General features: G+C 42.5%; 1 protein-coding gene across 3 annotated transcripts; it reads left to right on the forward strand.

Annotated features, from left to right (window-relative positions):
- Nucleotides 1-6,229: 6,229 nt before the first annotated feature.
- fzr1b (fizzy/cell division cycle 20 related 1b) lies at nucleotides 6,230-24,580 on the forward strand. 3 transcript variants are annotated; one of them, XM_080726557.1, is made up of 14 exons: nucleotides 6,230-6,361; nucleotides 8,593-8,787; nucleotides 10,273-10,374; nucleotides 10,837-10,900; nucleotides 12,244-12,371; nucleotides 13,663-13,745; nucleotides 14,218-14,401; nucleotides 17,058-17,123; nucleotides 18,067-18,169; nucleotides 18,426-18,607; nucleotides 21,930-22,163; nucleotides 22,721-22,825; nucleotides 23,359-23,451; nucleotides 23,976-24,580. In XM_080726557.1, the coding sequence occupies exons 2-14, from the start codon at nucleotides 8,710-8,712 to the stop codon at nucleotides 24,246-24,248; spliced, it is 1,695 nt and encodes a 564-aa protein (XP_080582683.1). In that variant the 5' UTR covers nucleotides 6,230-6,361; nucleotides 8,593-8,709; the 3' UTR covers nucleotides 24,249-24,580. The 3 variants fall into 3 exon arrangements, with proteins under 3 accessions (XP_080582683.1, XP_080582685.1, XP_080582684.1); XM_080726559.1 differs by having other exon boundaries at nucleotides 24,019-24,195; XM_080726558.1 differs by having other exon boundaries at nucleotides 6,337-6,457.
- Nucleotides 24,581-24,652: the final 72 nt, after the last annotated feature.

Raw genomic sequence — 24,652 nt, forward strand, 5'->3', positions numbered from 1 at the left:
TTACTCATGCTGCATTGGCACAGCCCTTGGCTCTCTCTCTCTCTCTCTCTCTCTCTCTCTCTCACCATCCACTCTCTAAGTGCTGGATGTGCATGCAGAGTATGGGGATGGGACGATATGAAAATGTCATATCACGATTATTGTGACCAAAGAAATCACGATTTACGATATCATCGCGATAATCAAACATCCATTATGCTGGGGCGGAACGTTTGCCAAAAAATAGCAGATCTACAAGCTCACAACGCGGCACAACGCGGCGCAACACGGCGCGTTGTGAGTTTGTAGATCGGCTATCTTTTGGCAAAGAGATTTGGTAGAGAGTGAAATAAAAGACTACAAGCATGTTATTTACAGGTCTTTAAGTGGTATGCAGCTCAGCAAATAAAAGGTGAATTCATCCCAATGCATGACAGAGGACGATTTCACGATACATTAAATCTCAACGATACGATTATTGTTGGAGCTGTGTGGAACACAAGCTCCCTATACGTGGCCGTGTGTGTAGGTATGTGGGTGGGTATGTGGGTGGGTGGGTCTGTGGGTCTGTATGTAGCCTGTATGTAGTAACCCTGGGTGACCAGAGAGGTGCTGTTGAGTCTAGCCTGCCCTGAGCATCAACTGCAATACACACACACACACACACACACACACACACACACACACACACACACACACACACACACAAACACACACACACACACACACACACACACAGCTCCACTTCGAACAGAGGTTCGATTTTTTTTTATCACGATAAACGATAATAGCTATTATCGTCCCATCCCTAAGAGAGGGACAGAAAGAGAGAGAGAGAGATGGATAGGGGGAGAGAATGGAAAGAGAGCGAGAGAGATGCGGGTGAGAGAGAAAGGGAGAAGGAAAGAGAGGGAGAGAGAAAGAGAGATGGAGGGGGGAGTGTGAGTGTGAAAGAGAGAGGGTCGATTGAGCCAGTGTAAACCAAGTGACCCTACAAACGGTGAGAAAATAATCAGTCATAAGCAGAATGCACATAAACATTCCAGTCAATACAGAGAGCAGCAGCAGCTTTCTTGTAAACGGTAGATGCTATAAAAAATCCTTTGGATCTTAAAGGGGTCCTGAGCTTATACATCTCTAATTTTGAGACAGTGTCAAAAACACAACACAACCTGCTAAACAGAAAAGATAAAATGTGTACTATTAACCATGACCTTACTATTATGTCATTATTATTGCAAACAACTTACAAACTGTTTGTTTTACTGCACTTAAATGTAAATAGCACGTAATATAGCAAAAATATAGTAGAACTTATGGTGTCGCTTTCAAACACACACGCACACACACACACACACACACACACACACACACACACACACACACACACACACACACACACACACACACACACACACACACACACACACACACACACACACACACACACACACACACACACAGCTGTAGTGTTTATGGAACTTTTTTTCTTTGGCTGTCATCATACTCTAGATGAGATTAGTGCGAAGTCCATTGTTGTGTTGTTGTGACTTGCAGTGCAGATGTGAGGGCATGATGGCAGGCTTCCTGTTTGCTGTATCCACATCATCCACTATAGTCTTCTAAGGAATGATACTGCAAGACCACATCAACAAGCAGTGGTAGAAAGTAGGGCATTAACGAAAAAGTCGACAAGTCGACTCAGTCATTACACAAGTCGACTCCCACCAGAGAAAGTCGAAAGTCGAAGTTGAAAAGAAATAAAATAATACTTTATCATCGCGAGGCGTTGTGAGCATGTAGATCTGCTATTTTCACAATTTCTGTCTATATATTTGACAATTTGGACAATGTTTAATTTGCCATTTTAGAGGTATTAAAAAGTCCTTAAATTGTCACTTTAGAAATGTGAAGATAACCTCTATACAATTAAACTTTATGTTGGTTTGTTTACAGTTGAGTGAGAAAACAATGTTGCACATTAAGTTAATCATCTGGGGACCCCCCCACAATAATTGGGGGGTCGCGTGTGATGTGATGACGTCATCAAACGATAAAGTTGACTTCAACTCAACTTTTTACTGAGTCGAGCCGACTTACAAAAATCACAAGTCGTTAATGCCCTAGTAGAAAGTACTTAAGGGTTCATATTTTAGATTAGTCATTAGAGAAAAGAAAGGATGAGTGTTAAAATGTTTTCATTTACTTCTTTCTATCGCTTTAGTGATTTTAACGATTGATTTTAGACTCAATAAGCCCATTCCCAAGATGCACCGCAATCTTTCATGGGCAGATGTGACTTATGGGGGCTGGTGTAAAAAGTAACAAAGAAATTGCCGGCTTATTTTGTCTAAAAATACATATTTAGCCACTTGTGCACATGCCCCCACCCACTGAAATCAAAATGCTAAAATCTCTAAAACAATAGAAAGCAGTAAATCTGATTACTTTTGCGCTTTTACTAATAAACATTTTGTATGCACAATACCTTTTTACTTGTAACAGAGTGTTTTTTCTATTGTGGTATTGTTACTACAACATGTTTATTTCTGTATCTGATTTGTTCAAATGTAAAGTGCAGCAGCAACATTTATAAGTAATAATATTACTTTTACTTGCATTTTCCACCAGTGGATAAGAGCGCTACAGGCCAGTGCCCTCCATGTCACCACAAGGCTGTGGCTGCCCGTTGGACCCTGTAGATGATGGAGGGTGCAGATTAAAGGGACTGTTATGTCTGGCCTGCGAGATAACTCATGATGTGGGTCACATACAGGGGTGTCACAAGGGGGGGGGGGGGGGGAGTGGGACTGAGTTACTAGGGCCCAAGGTGGAGCGGCCTTAATTATTTTATACTTTAGCTATTGAAAAAATATACAGATATACAAGATCACAGCGCGACCTGGAACTAAATATTTTTAGATGGGGGTCCGTGGCCAAATACATATTATTTTTGGGGTCCTTCACATGAAAAGGTTTGAGCACCACTGAGATAGAAACCTGACCATAGAAGGATTTGAAATATTCAAAGAATTGCACACATTTGCACTGCTATTTTTCAATAGCTAAAGCGTTCCCAGTCTAAATGGGTTAAACCCCCTCCCCCTATGAAGAACATTCACGAGGGCCCCGCATGCAGTGAATCCTTGTACCCAGGGCCCAGAATTTGGTGCGACGCCCCTGGGTCACATACAGTATCTGGGTGGGGGTAGTGGCCTGGGCAATGGCATGCATGGGTCAGTGCTCAGTGCACGTGAGTGCTCCTTATCTGTATACTGTATGTAAACATGTATACGGAATTTTGTTTATGCTTCAGGACATATGGTGTGTGTGTGTGTGTGTGTGTGTGTGCGTGTGTGTGTGTGTGTGTGTGCGTGCGTGCGTGCGTGTGAGTCAAAGATAAAAGACTGATAGAAGTCAGAGAAGAAATGTAAGTGTGCACGTGTGTGGCGTGCGTTCGTGCGCGAGACTGTGCCTACGTCAGAGGGGAGGGGGTGTTGTTGTTGATGTGTTAATGAGTGTTGGTTCCTGCCAGAGGGCAGACGTGCCTACGTGCACAGATCAGATCTAGGGTGAGGTTGCCACCACACATGCCAGCAAGCCCTGTCACCACTCTACCATGTGGGAAAGTCCCAGTATACTCTACCATGTCGGACAGTCCCATTACTAACCCTACCACCCAGGGGGGGGGGGGGGGGGGGGGAAGAGGGACTGAGTTAATAGGGCCCATTGCGGCCCAAGGTGGAGGGGCTTCATCATTAAAGTAGTGAAAATGTGTGCAAATCTTTGAATATATGTATTTTTTAACATTTGTAACTCAAATTTTCTTCTGGGGGTTCCCTGGAACTCAATATTTTGAGATTGGGGGTCTGTGGCCAAATACATATCATTTTGGGTGTCCTTCTTGTGAAAAGGTTTGAGCACCACTGACATAGAAACATAGGTTTTTCAAAAAACCTCAGAAGGATTTGAAATATTCAAAGACTTGCACTTAATGTTCACGATTTTTCAAAAATAGCAAGCAGTCCCTCTGTGCGGCGCTGTGAGCTTGTATATCTGCTATTTTTCAATAGTTAAAGCACAACATAATGCGTAATATAATGCGTTCCCAGTCTAAATGAATTTGGGGCGACAGTAGACTATGTCCATTACACACACCCATTATTACAAACCATGGTGGCAGCACTGACTTTGGTTACCTGTTCCTCCCAAACCCCCAATTCAGTTAAATTCAAAGGAGCTTTATTGGCCTCAGAAAACATACGTTTAATACATTGCCAAAGCAAAAGTGGAACAAAACTGTCAAAACAAAACAATGTGTGTACAAGTAAATACATTGTGTAAACAGTGTTGTGTTACATTGCAACTTAGGGAAGACTATCGTACGAAACTATAAAGATTGTGCATTTTCTGTCAGAAATAATTAGGCCTATACATCCATATAGGAGAGGTTAGCTTGGGATAAACCTTTGAAACAGTTGACAGCAGCATTTAAATGTAGCATTCCCTAGCTTGCGACAAAAATAGCAGCAATTTATTCAAATGTAATTAAAGGTAGCTGCTCTACAGTAGAACATTTTTATCAGTATTTGTATCTCCCCCCTCTCCCTCTTTATCTCTCTCTCTCTCTCTCTCTCTCTCTCTCTCTCTCTTGGTATTTTAGGGGATTTCTTTACAATGGTTGCAGTCATTTCCTTGCCACTGTGAAGAATACAGTACATTCAAGCTGTTGGCAACCAACTATAGCCTCGGAAACCCATGCTTTTAATTTGGCAAGCAACCAACTGATGCAAACTGTGTTCCCCAAAACAATCTACACTGTGGAACAGATTGACGAAATGGCTTTAATTCATTAATGCTTAGTAAGGAAGTTACATTAGGCTAAATCATAGTAGGCCTAAGCTCTGTGTATAGGCTACAGTAAAAAAGGACCATGTCATTAATGAATTACTTCATAAATATGGGTACAATTAAGAGACTTGCTGATTGCTGGTGGTATTTATGTGAAAGCCACATTTAAAGCCTTTAAATGTGGCTTTCACATAAATACTTAATTTAAAGGGGAATCTTATTTTCCCCTTTAAATTAAAGGGGAAAATAAGATTGCATGGAAGAGAGCAGCCTGCAAGATAACTCGTACATGGTGCTGCAGCGCCTCCACGTGGACACAAAGGGAATACCACAAATTATTAGCAGTTTGCAATAGAAAAAGTACAGTTTCAAATCACTGGTACAAGGTCAACTAAAAGGAGATCCTAATAAGCTTTACGGCTTATTTACACAGGAACCACTTATGTATCTCATATATCATTGAAAGACAGAACGAACAGAGTACTTCATGCCGATCTACAAGCTCACAAAGTGTTGCATGGCGGCACGCTGTGAGCTTGTAGATCCATTTTATGTGTCACCAAAAAGCAGCACTACTCTGCCTTCACCCTATGACAACTCCAAAAGAACTACATGGCCAAAATCCACATCCACTTCCTCCTCTAGTGGAACTGCCCACTTCCCACAAAGCATTGTGGGAAATGGATTCTTTTTTGGAAGAGACTTTGATCCAACTTTGAAAGAGCACAGATCATGCACAGACTCAGAGCAAATGTTCTTAATAGGGTCTACAACCTAGTTTCAGCGCTTAATCGATATTTAATATAGATTGACAATTGGTGTTAATTGCTGCAGTCTCTTGTCTGCCACTCAAAAAACAGTCAACCTGCTGTGAGGAAAAAAATCACACTTGTGTGAACTGAGCGGTGGAGGCTGTGTGTGTGTGTGTGTGTGTGTGTGTGTGTGTGTGTGCGCGTGCGTGCGTGTGTGTGTGTGTGTGTGTGTGTGCAGTGTGTGTGTGTGTGAATGTGAGTCTGAACAACAGCGCCCCTCCCTTAACATGTGTGGTCAGAAAAGGTAAACACAGTATAGAGAAGTGCCAGGAGGAGCCAAGAAGCCCAAGGGGCTTAGCCTACGAGGCCCTTATGTAGCGTATAACAGTGCAATTATTGATTGAACATGGTTTGTGAACAAAATATGGGCCTTCTAAATGCATTAGGCCTTCAGTGAACTCACCATGCTTGCTGCCCGTCTCAAATAAAGTTGTATTGCAGCAGCAAGATTAATGAGGTGCAGGTGCAGGGCACTTGACATTTTTCATCAGGTGAAAAGCAGGTTGTTAACAGCAGGTAAAGACTGGTGAGGCGAGGTTGGTTGGCACCGCTGGGTGTCGCTGTACAGCCCTGCTATAAATCGACCCGAATCATTCAGTCGCCATCTTTTCCCAGACATAAACAACACCGTGCAGAGTCGCGGTGGCATTTATTTAAAGGTCCGATCGAGCTGGTTTAGCGACCGACCGACCACTGCACTCCCCTGCACAGGGCACCGGGTGGGTGTTCTCCTCATCCCAGAGATGTGACATAATGGGGGTCTGCATGGGGACTGACTGAGGGACAGCTCGTCGCTGCTGTGGTGGTGGTTGGTGGTGAGAGAGAGAGAGAGAGAGAGAGAGAACGTAACCGTGGAACAGAGAGGAGAGAGAGGCTCATCAGCTGTTTGCAAAGCTTTGTTTGCATGGTGACAGCTGTGTGTGTATGTGTGACTGACTGACAACCATCACCCGAAATGTCTTGATCTGTTACTTTGAATTGTTGTTTGTTAAAGAAAGCGCTGTGCGTTGGTTTGCGGTGGTGTAAAGTAATCAAGTACATTTACTCAAGTACTGTACTTAAAGGAGTAGTTCACCCTCAAAATTCCCCCCCCCCCCCCCTGCTAGTCATGGAGACTTGAGTTCAATAATATATTGTTTTGTATTAGTCCCATTCCTAAAAAAAATGTATTATAGTAAATTTACCCCCATTGATTCTGGATGGGGACCCAAATACAAGGCCCTGGATGGGGACCCAAATGCATTTGTGTGAGAATCAATGGTGGTAAATGTACTTGACCCTTGACCCTAAATTTACCCCCATTGATTCTGACCCAAATGCATTTGGGTCCTATTTGGGTCCCCATCCAGGGTCCTATTTGGGTCCCCATCCAGGCCCATGCATTTGGGTCCCTTTTTATTTTGGTCTAAGGAATGCGACAAATACAAAACAAAGTCAAGTCTCCATGGTGTGAATCAAATGAATCAATAGAAAAAAAAAGTCATTTTGGGGGTGAACTACTCCTACAATTTTGAGGTATTCTTAGTTTACTGGAATATTGACTGTACTTTTATGTCTACTCCTTTACTTAAAGGGGGCCTGTCACCTAAAGGGTTACTGTCACTTTAAGAATCATCTTTAAGAAACAAGTTAATATTTTTACGATGTCATTGTGGGGATGCGCAATTATAAGCCAATCAAATTAATTGTCTGTATAGCCTGACTGTATGACTACTTAGGTCAGCTCTTGTTGGGGAGCGAGGGGCAGAGGGGCAGCCAATGCCAATGCTGCCCATGCAGCCAATGCATCAAAACAGTTTTTGGCTATCTGATTGTAATAAACAACTTCAAATTCAGCTATATTGGGGCTCTATGGAAAGCTCGCAGTATCCTCTTTCTATCTGCAAAGAGTTTCTTTCATAAAACTCCACCATAGACATGTTATGAGCTACTTTCTGTCAAGAAATCCGAGCAGACATGGTTTATATTCAAAGTGTTATTTTCGGAAGTGCTCGTCTTCTATTACGCAGCGTCCCGCTGCCTCCTGCATTATGTGACATTTAGAAACGGGTGGTACACAGGACCGCTGAATGACTTCCCACAACTCCAGCACTTAGAAAAAATTATCACCCGAAGCCAATTTATTGATAGAAAGTAGCTCCTAACATGCCTACGGTGGATTTTTATGAAACAAACACTTTGCAGATAGAAAGAGGATACTCCAAGCTTTCCACACAGCCCCAATATTGGTGAGTTTGACACCGTTTAATACATTCAGATAGCAAAAAAAATGTTTTGATGCATTGGCTGCCTATGGGAGGTATTGCAACCAGGCCTGGAATTTCGTCATTTTAGGGGCAAGGCCACTTGGCCTTTGGTGTTGTCCATTTTTTGAGGGCACAAAGGCCAAATGCCAGGGCAGGAAGGCCATCAAATAAAACAAGAATTTAGTCCATTGAAAGAATTATTTGATTTTTTTTTGGTTAAGGATGATTAAACTATCTACTGTGAAATAAAGAAATAATGATATTTACAATCTGATCCATCCTCAGCCCTGCGCCAATCAAAGTCACTGGATTTGTTTAAAAAGAGACTCAACAAAAGACACTGGTGTCTACATGACAAGACAGAGGAGACAGTGGTACAGTAAGCTGGGGCATTAATGTCACTGTGGCTTCAGGTCATGCCATTGGTTTGAGGGGCACAAGGCCAAACTGAGGGGCAACGACGGCCATGGCCTTCATGGCCTCCATGAAATTCCTGCTCTGATTGCAACCCTAGATTCATCCCATTAAAATAAAATCTACTGTTGCAATTTGCGGCTACCCTTTAAGTAAATGTGAGTGCTTTTCCCATCACTGATATATCTTCTTGGCAATGCACGTCGTACGACAGCGTATAAAAGTCAAAGCAGGACGGCATTGCATGACGAACAGGTTGTGTGATCTTTGCATTGTGTCTTCTTGCGCAGACATCATGGGGGTCCTCCAACGCTCTGGACCCCCTGGTGCGACGGACTGAAGGTGTTTAAAGGCGGGAGGAGGAGGAGGAGGAGGAGGGTCTGATCCTACCTACACATGTAGAAGCCATGGATCAGGAGTATGAGAGAAGACTGCTGAGGCAGATCAACCACCAGAACCTGCCAGCAGAAACACACCTGACTAAAGTGAGTTGGAAACCAAAAAACAATGCTGCTATTTCTTCCAGAAGCTTTATTACCCTGTATATAGGCATGGGAGAGATCGTGGAGATTAAATTTATCGCGATATCGTCCTCCGTCATGCACTGGGATCAATTCACCTTTTATTTGCCGAGCTGCATATCCGGTACCAATTAAACCCTCTATAATTGGTAAAAGGTACTTATAATATAAATAATATACGTAGTTGATGCAGTCTTTTTTTCCACTCTCTATCAATTGCCAAAAAATAGCAGATTTTCAAGCTCACAACGCGTCGCCTTTGCGACGCGTTGTGAGCTTGAAGATCGGCTATTTTTTTGGCAATTGTTCCGCCCCAGGATAATGGATTTTGATTATCGCGATAATATCGTAAATCGCGATTTCTTTTGTCACAATAATCGTGATATAAAATGTTCATATCGTCCCATCCCTACCTGTTTATATATAAATAAAATGTCACAATGTGACATAGCTCTGTTTACACAATGCAGTACCCCCTCCAACTGTATATATGTTCCCCATTTTCTACTTTTTTTATTTTATTTGTGACACTTGCTTTGGCAATGTAAACGTATGTTTTCTCATGCCAATAAAGCCCCATTGAATTGAAATTGAATTGAATTGTGAGCATGTCGATCGGCTATTTTCACAATTTCTGCCTCTAATATTTGACAATTTGACATTTTAATTGGTCTCTTTAGAGGTAGTAAAAAGTCCTTAAATTGTCACTTTAGAAACGTGCATAATACTTCTATACATTTAAACTTGGTTTGTTTACTATTGAGTGAGAAAATAATGTTGCATATTAACTCTTTTTGTGCCTATCCCGAACTAGTTCGGCTTTATTTCGGCCTTTTGATCGGCCGGTGTGCCGATCCCGAACTAGTCCGGCTTTTTATAAAAAAAAAAGGGCTACATTTTCGAGCCGACCCCCGGCCGCGGTCTGTTTAAATCGGCCCGCGAGAGCGTCACGCCGCCGATATTTGCCGTCCACTCCAATGCAATCCATGATCTTTAGAGGTCATTTTCTCTGTTCCATGCATATCCATGAGGTGCACAAGGTTTAATCACAGCTAAATCGCTGAAAATAGGGCTTCTAAAATGCTTGGTAGCCAATAGCTAACTTCAAGCTAACTTCATCCTGTTCCTGTTCATGACACAAAGGAAAGTGTTCAGGCGCGTCATGGCTGCGCACGGCTTGTGCATATACAGCATATGTCTATGGTGGATTCTCTGGCCATTGGGCGCCCTCATGTGGTGATTCTGGGCACTATGAGTTAAGCCAATCATCTTCGGACACCACTTAAACCACTTAAACCCTCTATTGGTAAAACGTACTTACAATATATATCTGCTATTTTTTTGGGCAAATGTTCCGCCCCAGGATAATGGATGTAGGGGATATTTTGATTATCTCTCTCTCTCTCTCTCTCTCTCTCTCTCTCTCTCTCTCTCTCTGTGTGTCCCCAGTGTGGAGGGGCCACTTGCAGCCCCCTCAGCGTCAAGTCAGGAGATCGCTTCATTCCCACTCGTGCTGGAAGCAATTGGAGCATCAACTTTCATTATGCCAATGTGAGAGAACTAGACGCATATACTGTATACATGTTTGTATGTAATAATGATACTGTACGTCCCGTTGATATGGTGCAACGGAAATGGGGCTTAGTGATTATTTTACCGATTGTCTTTTTGAAGCACATTTTTATGATTGATTGGATTTAAGATATCAAAACGTATTATATGTATATTATATAACTAAGACGTTTTATGTTTGGTTGCGCTCGGGTGTTTCAGATCTACAAGCTTACAACAACGCATTGCAGCGAGCTTGTAGATCGGCTATTTTCAGCATCACCATCAAGGCCTGACAAAATGTTTCTTTTGTCGACAATCTACGGTAGATTTAGTCTAAAAAGAATCTCAGATTTAGTTTTTTCTTTTGACTAAAACTAAAACATTTCAGTTTTGTATTGAAAAGATGATGACTATAATCCAAATTTGCTGTCAATGAACACTGGTCTTCTTTCTCCTCAGGAAAACTGTCGCTCTCCCAGTCAGAGTCACAAGGCGAAGGACGCTAGCTCTGACACAGGCAAAGGTTGGTAATCCTTATGTCATGTACTCTTTTACACTCTTGGCAGTTAAATTAACACCAAGATGTGTATTTAATATTTATACTCTGACCGTAGTGATTAAATTAACACCAAGATGTGTATTTAATATTTATACTCTGACCGTAGTGATTAAATTAACACCAAGATGTGTATTTAATATTTATACTCTGACCGCAGTGATTAAACAACCTTTTATTACTTGCGCCAGCAGAGTTCGCAAGTACTGCGTTGTGCGTTCGGTGTACCTGTGCGTCTGTGTTTAAGTCAACCTATGGGAAAACCCTTGAAAAAACACAGGGTAGATGTCACCAACAACAAGTGCGACCGACAGACAGCACAGATCGCAGTACTTGCGCGCTCGTTGGCACCATGACAGAGTTTGGGTACCATCCATCCGACAGACGATGTGTTCTTATCTGCTAATGTTTTTTTCACAATAATCGTTATCATTGTTTATCGTGATAAAAAACACTCACAATAATCGTATCGTGAGTATCGTGGAGATTTACATTTATCGTGAAATTATCTTCCGTCATGCACTGGGATCAGTTTTTCAAAAAATAGCCGATCTAGACGCTCAATTTTTTTTTTGCAAATGTTCCGCCCAATATAATGGATGTTGGGGATATTTAAATTCTCGCGATAATAACGTATGTTGCAATTTCTTTGGTCACAATAATCGTGAAATGTACATATCGTCCCATCTGTCTATGGCAGGGGTTCCCAAACTTTTTTTTTCTCAGGGCACCCCATAAATATTTTTTTTTAATCCGAGGCACCCTTACATTATAATTTTCACTCAGCACCTTATATTTATAGCATATCGTCGTTGTCGGGTGGAAACCTTGTATGTCCAAAACCGTTTGTTTTGTATTTATCATCTATAAAATATACTAAACTAGTGAAAACAGCAGATCTACAAGCACAGCAGATCTACAAGCACACGTGTGCTTGTAGATCGGCTGTTTTCACTTGTTTTGTGCGACAGTCTTGTAAGATGAAGCAGGGCTTTGCTTTACCAAAAGACGTACACATTTGAAACTTGGAGATACAAGGTTTTCTGCCCGACAGTGACGATATTTTAGTGATTATGTTTTGCGAGGAAAACGTTGAGATAATAGCCATTTTGGTTAGAACTGACTAAAAATAACTTTGTACTTCAAGTTTAAAAGGATACTAAATATTTTTTCAAGTGTCCAAATAAATTCAAAATATTATCAAATGATCTCGCGGCACCCCTGGACTGCCGTCGCGGCACCCCAGGGTGCCCCGTCACCCACTTTGAAAACCCCTGGTCTATGACCCCTGTCTATGGTCCTCCCTCCAGATGCTGTAGCCTACGCTGCCCTCTTGAGGAATGAGTTATTGGGGGCGGGAATGGAGGCGGTGCCGGACCCTCACACCGACGACCGGAGACATGCGGTCCTCTCCCCAGACTCTCACGGCCTCTTCAGGGTATGTGAAGTGACCGCCAGTAGCAGATAGGGCTGTCACAATTATTACACAATCGTCTAATCGCAATCATTTGACATAATCGTGATTATTTTTCATAATCGTCATAATCGTTTCCATGTTGAAAAATGTTCATATATTTAAAAGAAAGTCAAAAATAGAGGAAATAGCAGATCTACAAGCTCACAACGCGTCGCGTTGCGATGCGTTGTGAGCTTGTAGATCGGCTATTTCCACTATCAATGTTCTTTTTTAAGTGTAAAGTTGTCAAATATGTCAGTCATGTCTTTGTATATTTAGGTTGTGTGTCATATCTACCATGTGCAACTTCAAAGCCTAAAAGAAATGTAATTGTCCACGACAAAAACACAATTAAATCGTTAATCGCAATTATTTGAGTGAAAATTAATCGTCATGTAAAATGTCCTTATCGTGACAGCCCTAGTAGCAGAAAACAAAGCGGTTGCACCAGGTGGTGTTGCTTGCTCTCCCCGCTGAATCCATACTTGCACGCAGGAGAAAAACATTTTGTAGTTTATTTGAAAAACTAAAACACATGTAGGTTAGAACGTTTCAAGGATGAGACATGATAAAGTTCCATTGTGAACCTCTTAGGCAAAAGACAGATGAGTGACAGCCAGGTAAAATAAACGAAACCAATGTTCAAATGCACATGAAATCTAAGGTAAAAAATATATAATAAAAGACAGCAACCCATGGGGGTAGCAGAAACGTGCACCAGTGGCCAGATAAGAATACGTTTAAGAACATTTTAGGAGTAGTCTTGGGTCACATTCCCTTGGTGTTCTTCAACAGGGCGTCCGCGACCCCTAGGGGGTCCTCAGAGTTACTACAGGGCGTCCTCCAAATCTTTGTGTGACTTTTTTTTCTCCCATTTTATATTAACCACTTCAACCCTAAAGTCCATATTCTGAGAACTTTAGCCAAAAATAGCAGATCTACAAGCTCACAACGCCTCACGCTGTGAGCTCGGCAAAGAGGTTTGGTGTAGAGGGGGGAAAAGAGCAGACGAAGTACAGAGTGAAATGTCAAGTTTGTTAAATATCAGAAAACACAAATTGACATGAATCCATACTAAACTGATGATTGTGCTGTCAAACGATGAAACTATGGAATTTATTAAATGGTTCTGGGGGTCCCTGCTTCATCTCTCTCTCAACTAAGGGGTCCTTGGCCTGAAAACGTTGAAGACCCCTGCTTTAGTGTGCAGGTGACCTAGAAACTTGACATGAATTGAGCATGTAACTAGCTTTTGTTTTGTGTTCCCCACCAGTACACTGTCCACACCAGGAGAGTGCCTTCCGACGGCGCCAACGAAGTCTCGCCCTACTCCCTTTCTCCTCTTAGTAACAAAAGGTACGGTTAGTTAAAGGGGTACTGTCACCTAAAGGGGTACTGTCACTTTAAAAAGTCATCTTAAATATGAGATAATATTTTTATGATGTCATTGTGGGAATGCACAATTATAAGCCAATCAAATTAATTGACTGTACTTAGACTACTTACTGTACTGGTCAGCTGTTGTTGGGGGCAGATTACACTGTGACATGAGTTTCAGACTATTTCAGACTGTTTTCAGAGAGACCACGTGACCTAGCGTATCATACTATTATAATTTCGGGGCGTGTCAGCGGGCCTTTAATATCCCACTCGCCATACTCCAGTGTGTCCACTGGCTCCTTGAGTGGGTTCCAGGGGGTCCCCAGCTAAATGACGTAAAGTTGGGAACCAAATGGACCATTATGAATCAATCAGTGTCGATTTTGGTCGTCTTGTTGACCTTTCCTCCTTCTGTTCCCCGGTTCCCCTCCAAAACCCTTCTTCTCAGTCACAAGCTGCTCCGTTCCCCGCGCAAGCCGGCCCGCAAGATCTCCAAGATCCCCTTCAAGGTGCTGGACGCTCCAGAGCTGCAGGACGACTTCTACCTCAACCTGGTGGACTGGTCTGCAGGCAACCTGCTCAGCGTGGGCCTGGGGGCCTGCGTCTACCTGTGGAGCGCCTGTACCAGCCAGGTGAGCTGCTGGAGGGAGAGGGGCCAGGGGCCTGGGTGGTTCTACATTTTAAATTATAGTCAGGGAATATTATAAGACAGGCAGGGTTCCCACGGTCATGAAATTCCTGGAAATATTTTGAAATTAGAAAAATATTTTTCCAGTACTGGAAAAGTTTTGGAATTGATCAAAGGGATCCTGGAAGATCCTGAAAAAAATAGCTATGCATTGTCTTTGGTTATTGATGTTGTTAATACCTCTGAAATGACAAATTAAACATGGGCCAAATTGTCAAATATTAGAGGCAGAAATTGTGAAAATAGCAGATCTACATGCTCAGTTGCGAGGCGTTGTGAGCATGTAGATCTGCTATTTTCATAATAAAACCGTGTTATACAAAATTCCTCTACTCTTAGTGCTCGTCAGGGTGCCGGGGTCCCCAGTTCAAATATGATTATTTCGGGGGTCACGGCCTGAAACCACTGGCATACAACTTTAGAACCACTGGCATACACCACCTGTCTTTGGGCATTGCACATAGTAAGCGACTCGTTATTGAGCTGAATTATTGCTACCGGTATATTGTCCTGGAAATCGGGTTAAATATTCTGGAAAAGTTTTGGAAAAGTTTTGGAAATGAATTGGTAAAGATGTGTGGGAACCCTGGACAGGTGTCTTCAACGTTTTGATGCCAAGGACCCCTTAGTTCAGAGAGAGATGAAGCACGGACCCCCACATCCTTTTCATAGATTCCATATAGTATCATCGTTTGACAGCACGATCATCAGTGTAGTTTGGATTCATGTCAATTTGTGTTTTCTGATATGTAACCACTTGAACCGCCAATACTCAACCCATTTAGAACGGGTACACATTATTGTGTATCATTATTGTATGCTTTAACTATTGAAAAATAGCAGATATACAAGCTCACAGCGAGCTTGTAGATCTGCTATTTTTGAAAGATCGTTAAAAAAATTAGAATTTTGACCCGATTCTATAAGTGTCTTTTGAATCCTTCTGAAGGGATAGATAGATAGATAGATAGATACCTTTATTATCCCAAGGGGGAAATTCAGTAGGGGAGCACACACTGAACGTGGACGGCTGCGCAGCGTCGCGTCGCGGTATCGACGCACGTGAACTTCGTGAAGTGCTGTGCGGTAACCCCAACTGGACGCGGCGCGTTGCCACACAGCACATCCATATCCCCCGGTGGGGAGAAGCATGGGAGAACATGTTCATCGCGTGGCAATGCTGGAAAAGCAGCGGCGTACCGGCGCGGCAGGCGAGGCGGCAGACCCGTGGCTGCGCTCGTCCGACGCCGCCGGTGTGGTTTAGTTCATTGAAAAGAATGGGGCTGTATGTTTTGACGCGCCGCCTCCGCGTCCGGTGTGTGTTCCCCTTAAGACTTTTTGAAAAACCTATGTTTCTATGTCAGCAATCTGGCTTAGCCATCGTCAAAGAAAAGGTCCTTTTCACTTAACTGGAGCTCAGTTAGTCTGTTCTTGAGAGACTACTATGTCAGTGGTTCTCAAACCTTTTCGTGTGAACCCCCCAAATGATATTTATTTGGCCACGGACCCCCATCTCAAAATATTTAGTTCCAGGGACCACCCAGAAGCAAAATTTTAGTTACAAACGTTCGCTTTGAAAATACATTTATTCAAAGATTTGCACATATTTTCACGACTTTTTCAAAAATGGCAGATCTACAAGTTTGCAGCGCGGCACTCGGTGCCGTGCTTTGAGCTTGTATATCTGCTATTTTTCACTGGTTAAAGCATTCAATAATTCTAGGCCTAAATGGGTTAAATTATAGTCAGGGAATATCATAAGACAGGGGTCTTCAACGTTTTCATGCCAAGGTCCCCTTGGTTCAGAGAGAGATGAAGCAGGGACCCCCACAACCTTTTCATAGATTCCATATAGTTTCATCGTTTGACAGCACGATCTTCAGTGTAGTTTGGATTCATGTCAATTTGTGTTTTCTGATATAACCACGTGAACCGTCAATACTTACTAAACTTGACATTTCACTCTGTACTTAGTCTGCTCTTTTCCCCCTCTACACTGCGAGGCGTTGTGATCTTGTAGATCTGCCCTTGTTATAAGAAATACCGGTATGTCCAATCTTGGAATAAATTCCTTACCAAATTATTTCTTCACCAATGTGTTTGTGAAGGTGTCCAGAAACACATCACAAAGACTGAAATTCTGTTTCCCTAAGGGAATCTGTTATAGCTGCTGAAAGTTGGGGTCCCATTAACTTTAAAAACACACAAAATAAATCTGCTTTAAGTTAGCATGCGAGGGGTCGAACTAGGGTATATTTCATGATTCTGAATCCATTGCAAGCATTCGTTTTGCACAAAAAACACTCCTTGGGCTAAAACGTCCCAAACACAAACAAAACAAAAAACGGTTTTGTGATGACCTGGCTAAGGCAGTTTTCCCCTGGTATTGACAAAAAATAATTCACCGTTGTAAAGGTTGGACTTGTTCCATCTGCATGAAACATGAAATTAAGGGACCCACCCAGTGTCTGGGAAGCAGTGCATTAGTCCATGCCAGTGCGATGTGAGTGGGTATGGTATGGGATGTGATGTTGGAGCAGGGTCATAGCGAGAAGGGTCATTGAAAGGCGTCCTGCTGTGTTTGTGTATGTCTTCTTCAGGTGACCAGACTATGTGACCTCTCTGTAGAAGGAGACTCTGTTACGTCGGTGTGCTGGAACGAGAGGGTGAGTCGGACTGTGTTCAGTGGACACATGAATTCATATCGTATCGTCACTGTCGGGCAGAAACCCCTTATCTTCATATTCTAACTTTGTTTTTGTTTGTAAGTTAATGCCCTATATGCTAATACTACAGCGTCACTTCACGCCGCATTTTGAACTTGTAGATCTGCTACTTTTGCTACGTAACTCATTTGAATCCTGAAAGGTTACAGTTTCGGACATTTCCACCTGACACAAATTTTCCAGGGGGTCCCCAGGAAAATGAGTTAAAAAAAGAAAACATCACAAACATTTTAACCACTTTAACCGTATTTCATACTTTTGGCTATTAACGCATCGGGTCCCCAGGATTATTCAAGATTTAATCGGCAGTTGCTATGGAAACCCGCCATTTTACCTCTTTCTGCAGCTCAATGGAGAAAGTAATCATAGTAAATGTTATCTGAGTATGTCCGGGATTCTTTTCACATTGTATTTTCTTTCACTCGGGACAGAAAAATGACAATCGCGGGCATCAGTGCTTTTGGAACGGCCGGTAGAGAAGGCCGCGTTTTAAGCATGAACGTGATTTTAAAAGTTAGATTAGGAGATAAATGCACTTTTGTGCAGCAGCATAACACTGCTGCCTACGAGGGAAGCGGACCGCCCAGTCACGTGATACCCCGTTGCATTTCGGGAAATTGAGTTTTTTCTCTTCACAGGCAGGTGCCTCGTGCAGTAAACTTCAGTTTACTAAGACCCCCTGCGACGCGTCGAACGCACACAGAGACATCAAAGGGTTCGACGCGTTGGCACGTCGTGGGCATCAAATGAATTCAAAAATGGCAGATATGCAACTGCTTTACTTTCGACTACTACTTACTTTTGACTGTGTAGTATGTAATGCCAGGCTCTTGTTTCATAAGGATAAGATTGAAACATAACTGTTGCATTATGCTCCGGTCAGGGCAGCCTGGTGGCTGTAGGAACCCATAAAGGTTACGTCCAGATCTGGGACGCGGCCGGAGGCAGGAAGCTGACCAGCCTGGAGGGTCACTCAGCCCGTGTAGGTCAGTCACTCTTTCACTCTCCCAAACACTTTTTTTTTTTTTTTTTTTTTGTATTCTTTCCCATTCTGAAAACACTTTTCGTCAAAGATGAACACTATTTATTGCAATCATATATTATATTTGGAGGTGTGGCATTGGTCCTGTGACGATCCAGAACAATCTGCGCAAGCCTGACACAAACTCTTTGAGATCACACAAACCCTTGAAGCAGTCTACAGATAGTTATTACATGATGATAGACACATCCACATTCCAGGTGCCCTGGCGTGGAACGGGGAGCAGCTGTCGTCGGGGAGCCGTGACCGCGTCATCCTGCAGAGGGACGTCCGCACGCCGCCCCCCGTGGAGAGGAGGCTGCAGGGACACCGGCAGGAGGTGTGCGGCCTCAAGTGGTCCCCGGACCACCAGCACCTCGCCTCCGGTGGCAACGACAACAAGGTGAGAGAGAGAGAGCATCGCAAGTTGCGTTTCCATAAAGCCTGTTAATGCGCATTAAGTAGTCCCCCCCAGGAATCTGCGGAGAAAAAGTCTTTATTCCGCGGAGAACAATCCTGATTCTGCGGAATTCTGCGGAGAACATTTCTTGATTCCGTGGACAACAACCTAAAATTACCAGTTATCAATCAAAAAATTATATAGTTCTAATAATCAAGTAAAACCCTTCATGAAATAGCTACAATTAATTGTAATTAGTGGTTAGAATAATCGAATAATCATTTTTGAGAATACAAATCTAATATTAAATCTATTATTTTTTAATTACTATTGTTTTTAATAATTGCTTTCTGTTGCAAAGACTATATTGTCATCCAAACCATGCCCATAGTAACCACATTTTAGAGGATAGCCTACCTACTACCTAGTATGGGTGTAATATTTATTTATTCTCTTCTGCATTAGCATTGTTATTGCCAGGACCATAGAGGCATAGAGAGGAACTATAGTTCAGGACACAGTTTGTCAGGAACGAATGTGGGACCGGACCCATCCAGCATCAGTGCTAGCAGGAGGGAAGCTAAGCTATTCCCCCAGGCTCTGTATGAGGTGGCCACTGATCAAACCATGTACAAATCGTTTTATAATAGTAGTAATAACTACTCCCGCAGCTCTGCTGCCACTCGCGACCGGTTATTCCGCGGCCGTCAGAAAAGTCCGCGAATGGCCGAGAAATCCGCGAGTTCCGCGATAAATTCTGTGATCGCGGAATCGCGGATTCCTGGGGGGACTAGGGGTTTTTAGCAAAAATCTTTTTATGGAAACACTTCAAAATTCGAATAAACTTATCCGCAAAAACTTTTATCCGCTTGGAGGAGGTGGATTTTGAGGCTTTATCGAATAAACTAAATGCGCATTAGTGAATGGAAACGGGTCAGCCAATAAATGCGAATAAATGATGACGTTCTGGTCCAATGTATTAGCATTAGCCCACAAAACAAACCGTCTGTACTCCGTCTAAATTTGCTTTGTCTTAATGCACATTTCTGATAATTCACTTCCTATATTCGAATAAGTTTATGGAAACATGACTACAGGTCTACTCTACTCCATCCAGGTAGCTGCTCCGTGTCTCTTTGGAGTCATGTCATGCTGCAACCTTCTTGATAGTCAGTGTGCCATATCAACATTAAGTTTGATCATGACACCATATCACAATGTTTATATATTTCCAACAGATTTTGATTGTCCATACATAGATACTAGATACATAACAACCTTTGGTAATATTTTCTTTCAGGATGTAATGATCATTAGACTCGGAGCAATAACCCACCTATCTCACAGACTGCCTCCCCAGTCAGAGTTGTCAGTTTGAATGAAGTTGGAGGATTTCATTTGTATATACATTTGAGTGGACTTAATTTAATTGACCATATTCAGTAAAATGTAGTAAAAAACCTCTCTCACAAATATGCCAGTGTGCCAGTGATCGCCCTCCCCTGTGCCAATGTTGGCACCTGTGCTAAGGTTGCATATCCCATTTTTATTATTATTATTATTATTCTTTTGCTGCTGTGTTAACTCTTTTTTTTGTGTGGGTGGGTGTGGTTTATTGTCTTCTGTGAGGGCAGAGCATGTTTGACCTGTGTGGACTGTGGAAACATGTGTGACTGGAGCCTCAGAGCCCTGCCCAGACTTCCTGCAGTGAGACCCTGAAAAGGAAATGAGTTTTGATGTATGGTTGAGAAAGATGCAGTTCCCTTTTATATCGGGTTCTCCTTATTGTGGTTGTTCCGTTTTTGAAAGTATTCTCTTTGAATACATACACAATTTTGGCTTTCCTCTCGGGTGAGGGATGCCATTGTGGGGCTGACTCTGGCCATTCAACAGAAAAAGAAAGATCCGCAATAATGAGGGCTTAACCTAGAGGCTATTGCTGGCCATGCATCTCTCCCAAATGTGTGTAAAAATTGTGTGATCCTTCTCAAAGGTTCCCTGCATAGCCTCATTCTCATTGCAAGATATAAGACTTAGGAACACGATGTTGGTTGTTTGGCATTTCAAGGCTCCAGACAATCCGTTAAAGGAGTAGTTCACCCCCAAAATGATTTTTTTCCCCCTATTGATTACTCATGCCATGGAGAGAAGAGTTCAATAATTTTATTTTTTTTGGTTTTTGTCACATTCCTAAGACAAAAATCGGATTCGAGTAAATTTACCCCCATTGATTCCGGATGGGGACCCGTATCGAAACAGGTCCCCATCCGGAACGAATGGGGGTAAACTAAATGTATTGTTATCACATTTTTGCCTTAGGAATGCGACAAAAAACTAAAAATATTATTGAACTCTAGTCTCCATGGCATGACTAATCAATAGAAAAAAAGTCATTTTGGGGGTGAACTACTCCTTTAAAGGACCAGGTCACCTCTGGGACAACCAGATCTTATTTTATTGTTGTGTGGGACACGATCAACACAATCCTGAATTCTTTTTTGTGTTCAATCTGTGTTTTTAGATATGTTAGTAAAAAAAATATCTAAAAACACAGATTGAACACAAAAAATAACTCGGGATTGTGTTGATCGTGTCCCACACAACAATAAAATAAGATCTGGTTGTCCCAGAGGTGACCTGGTCCTTTAAGCCTGATTCATAACGTTCTATGGCGGTGCCGTCACCTGAAAATGGTCGCACCACAAAGTTAAAAGTTATTACATTTTCCAACGTTATTCACCACACCCAATACAATACTCATTCCTGTGTAACTACTTCTCCAAAGTGAGACACCCACAGCCACGACACTAGAGAGCGACCATGATCTTGTACTACCACAACAAACATGGGAAAACTCATTCTACTACTCTACCACCAAAATGTGGAATGCCCCGACACCATCCGTTAGGTGTGCAGTGCATCACTGGTTCTTAAAAACAATTCCTGGGAAGAAAAAGAGAGAGATTTTTGTATTTATATAATACAAATTGTCATTCACTGCCAATGTTTTTCCCTTTTTCTCCTTTGTACATGTAGTGTTTTGTATTTAGCGAAAAAAAAATGTTTTTGAAAAAAAAAATCTTCAAAAACGGCCGATGATGACGTCATCGACGGCAGCAAATCTGGACAGCCTGTTTTGAGAACCCGTGGGATGCTTTTAACCTCCGCCTTCCCAAAACCAGAGAAAGACACAACGGTCAGAAATGGGACTTTGTGAGGATAGAAGGTGCTAGTAGGACCCCAAAAAAAGGTTTTAAAATAGGAAAAGTGAAATTTCATGGTGTATCACCTTTAAAAGCATTCAATGGGTCGCTCCTTTTCCCAGCTGCTGGTGTGGAACAGCTCCAGCGTGCTGCCGGTGCAGCAGTACGGCGACCACCTGGCGGCGGTGAAGGCCATCGCCTGGTCGCCCCACCAGCACGGGCTGCTGGCGTCGGGCGGCGGCACGGCCGATCGCTGCCTCCGCTTCTGGAACACGCTGACGGGCCAGGCACTGCAGAGCACCGACACCGGCTCCCAGGTCTGCAACCTGGCCTGGTCCAAGCACGCCAACGAACTGGTGAGACCCGGACTATATCCCATTTAGGCCTAGAATTATTTAACTATTGAAAAATATCAGATATACAAGCTCACAGCGCGCTGCGCGCCGTGCTGCGGGCTTTCTGTTCCTGGAGTGCTATAATGGAAGCCATTATTCTCACATTAATAAAAATCTAAATAATTATTAAAAAAAAAAGTGGTAGGTGGGTTCCTGAAGTGTCCCCAGACCTTTTTCCTCCAGGAAGGTTTACATGGTGAAATAAAAGCCATTGATCTTGTACTACATTTTTAAAAGTCGAAAATCTTGTTTGAAATGACCAAACATTAACAACGAATACAATCAAATGTATTACCCATTTGAGACGTGTGTGTGTGTGTGTGTGTGTGTGTGTGTGTGTGTGTGTGTGTGTGTGTGTGTGTGTGTGTGTGTGTGTGCGTGTGCGTGTGCGTGTGCGCGTGCGTGCGTGCACTACATGGCAATCCTGGGCCTCAAATCCTTCGAGTCTGGTTTCAATATGAATTAAACCTACAGTAGCAATGTTTGCATTATGTGAATGTTTTCCTGTATTCCTGCAGGTGAGCACTCATGGCTACTCTCAGAACCAGATCCTGGTATGGAAGTACCCATCACTAACCCAGGTGGCCAAACTGACAGGACACTCCTACAGAGTTCTATACCTGGTAAGACTGCATTGGAAGTCAAATGGAACAATAATCGAAAAAGGAAACTGAAAACCACAAGCTCCTGACAAGATACTGCACTGACCATGACACTTGTCAGTGGTGTGTTTTATTTTGGAGTTTATAATCACATATCACAAACATGTGCACACACACATACAGTATATAAAACATATATAAAACTAGCAAAGCATCGAAATTGAATTCCTGGAGATTCATTGAACGAGCCCATCCGTATTGTGATCATGGATGTCACCCGTGCCATGAGCGGAGCTTAGCTTGCATCCTGTGTGCCTGTAAGGTGCTGTTGTTAAAGTCAATGCATGGAAAAAGGAATCCTGCACACAGTCTTCACTTAACAGCCAAAACATTTTAATGGAAATACATTTTGGTCGCACACTGACCTTAATCGGGTATCCTACGCACCTCTCCATGAAGTAGGTGTGTAGAAGAACCTTTAACCGCTGTTGCTAAAGTAAAATGGTGATTTTATTAAATCAGTCCTCTCCTTCTTCTGTTCTTCTACACCGCAGGCTGTGTCACCGGACGGCGAGGCCATTGTTACGGGAGCCGGGGACGAGACACTACGTTTCTGGAACGTATTCAGTAAAACGCGATGTACCAAGGTACAGCGCAACCATAGGTTGTTCCACCACATAGCCAGTCTGACCTGATCATTTGTTGTTGACAGCAAAGTACAGCAGCTCCCACAAGCAGTAGAAAAAACATGCATGATGACATGCTTGTATCGAGGCTAGGGCTGGGCGATAATATCACTTATTTCAAATTTTTCGCAATGTGAAATTGTAGATTGGCTATTTGATATTTCTGTACGCCAACATTATGGGTGGTGTTAATCAGATTAATCGATTTAGTTGATTATATACAAAATGTATTTAAAAAAAAACATTTCAATGTGTTGATACATAAGCAATAGAAATTATACACATTAAAGAAATGCCTCTTGATTATTCAATTAACCAAAATGAGCTAAATTAAGTTGGTTATTAGCTAATTTCCCAGCCCTAATGAAGGCAATTAAGGAAGAAAATTGATACAGAGGACCGTGTCCATGCCCACGAAACATTCAGGCTTACGTCTTTTCAACATTTCTTTCTTTTCTTTCTTTTTATTAATTTTAAAACTGCAGAGCAGTTCAGAAAACCAGATGGTTTGTGTTGGTCTTTTCTCAGGAATCCAAATCCGTGCTGAACCTGTTCACCAGGATACGATAGTGACGAGCGACAGGGGGCACCAGGACTTCAGAAAGTGGGCACCGACCCACTGGCACGAGGCCGTTGCACCAGACCCCTCTCTTCACCGCACTACCCCGACACTGCACCACGTCTTGATTCCACTTTTTTATACGGAGGACACGTCCAACAATCTCCTGAAGACCTTCCACGATCATGGATTTAAATGACAAAAGACCTGGAGTTTGGGACATCTTGTCTTGCGTACAAATGTTATAATTTGTTTTCCCTCCCTCGTTATGGATGTGTTTAAAGGAAAATGTTTTATCTTGGATTAGAAGTATAAACGTACAGTAGATATAAGCTATTATAATGGTGACTACATCATGTTTTCGTAAAACAAAAGAGCTCTTTTTAAGTTCTCAATTCTCAGTGGAGAAGAGGGTGTGTGTGGGTGCGTGTGTGGGGGAGGGATTTCTATATTTTGATAACATGCGTATATAGTCGATAGTATACGATGGAAGAGAAATAAATATGTGCACCCACAGCTGCTCACACAGCTGCAAAGACGCTGTTTTTGTGCCGTTTTATTATCACTGTCACGACCGTGCAGATCCTGTGAATCGGCAGTGGA

This window comes from Nannobrachium achirus, assembly GCF_963921795.1.
Source record: "Nannobrachium achirus genome assembly, chromosome: 5".
Classification (NCBI taxonomy): Eukaryota; Metazoa; Chordata; class Actinopteri; order Myctophiformes; family Myctophidae; genus Nannobrachium; species Nannobrachium achirus.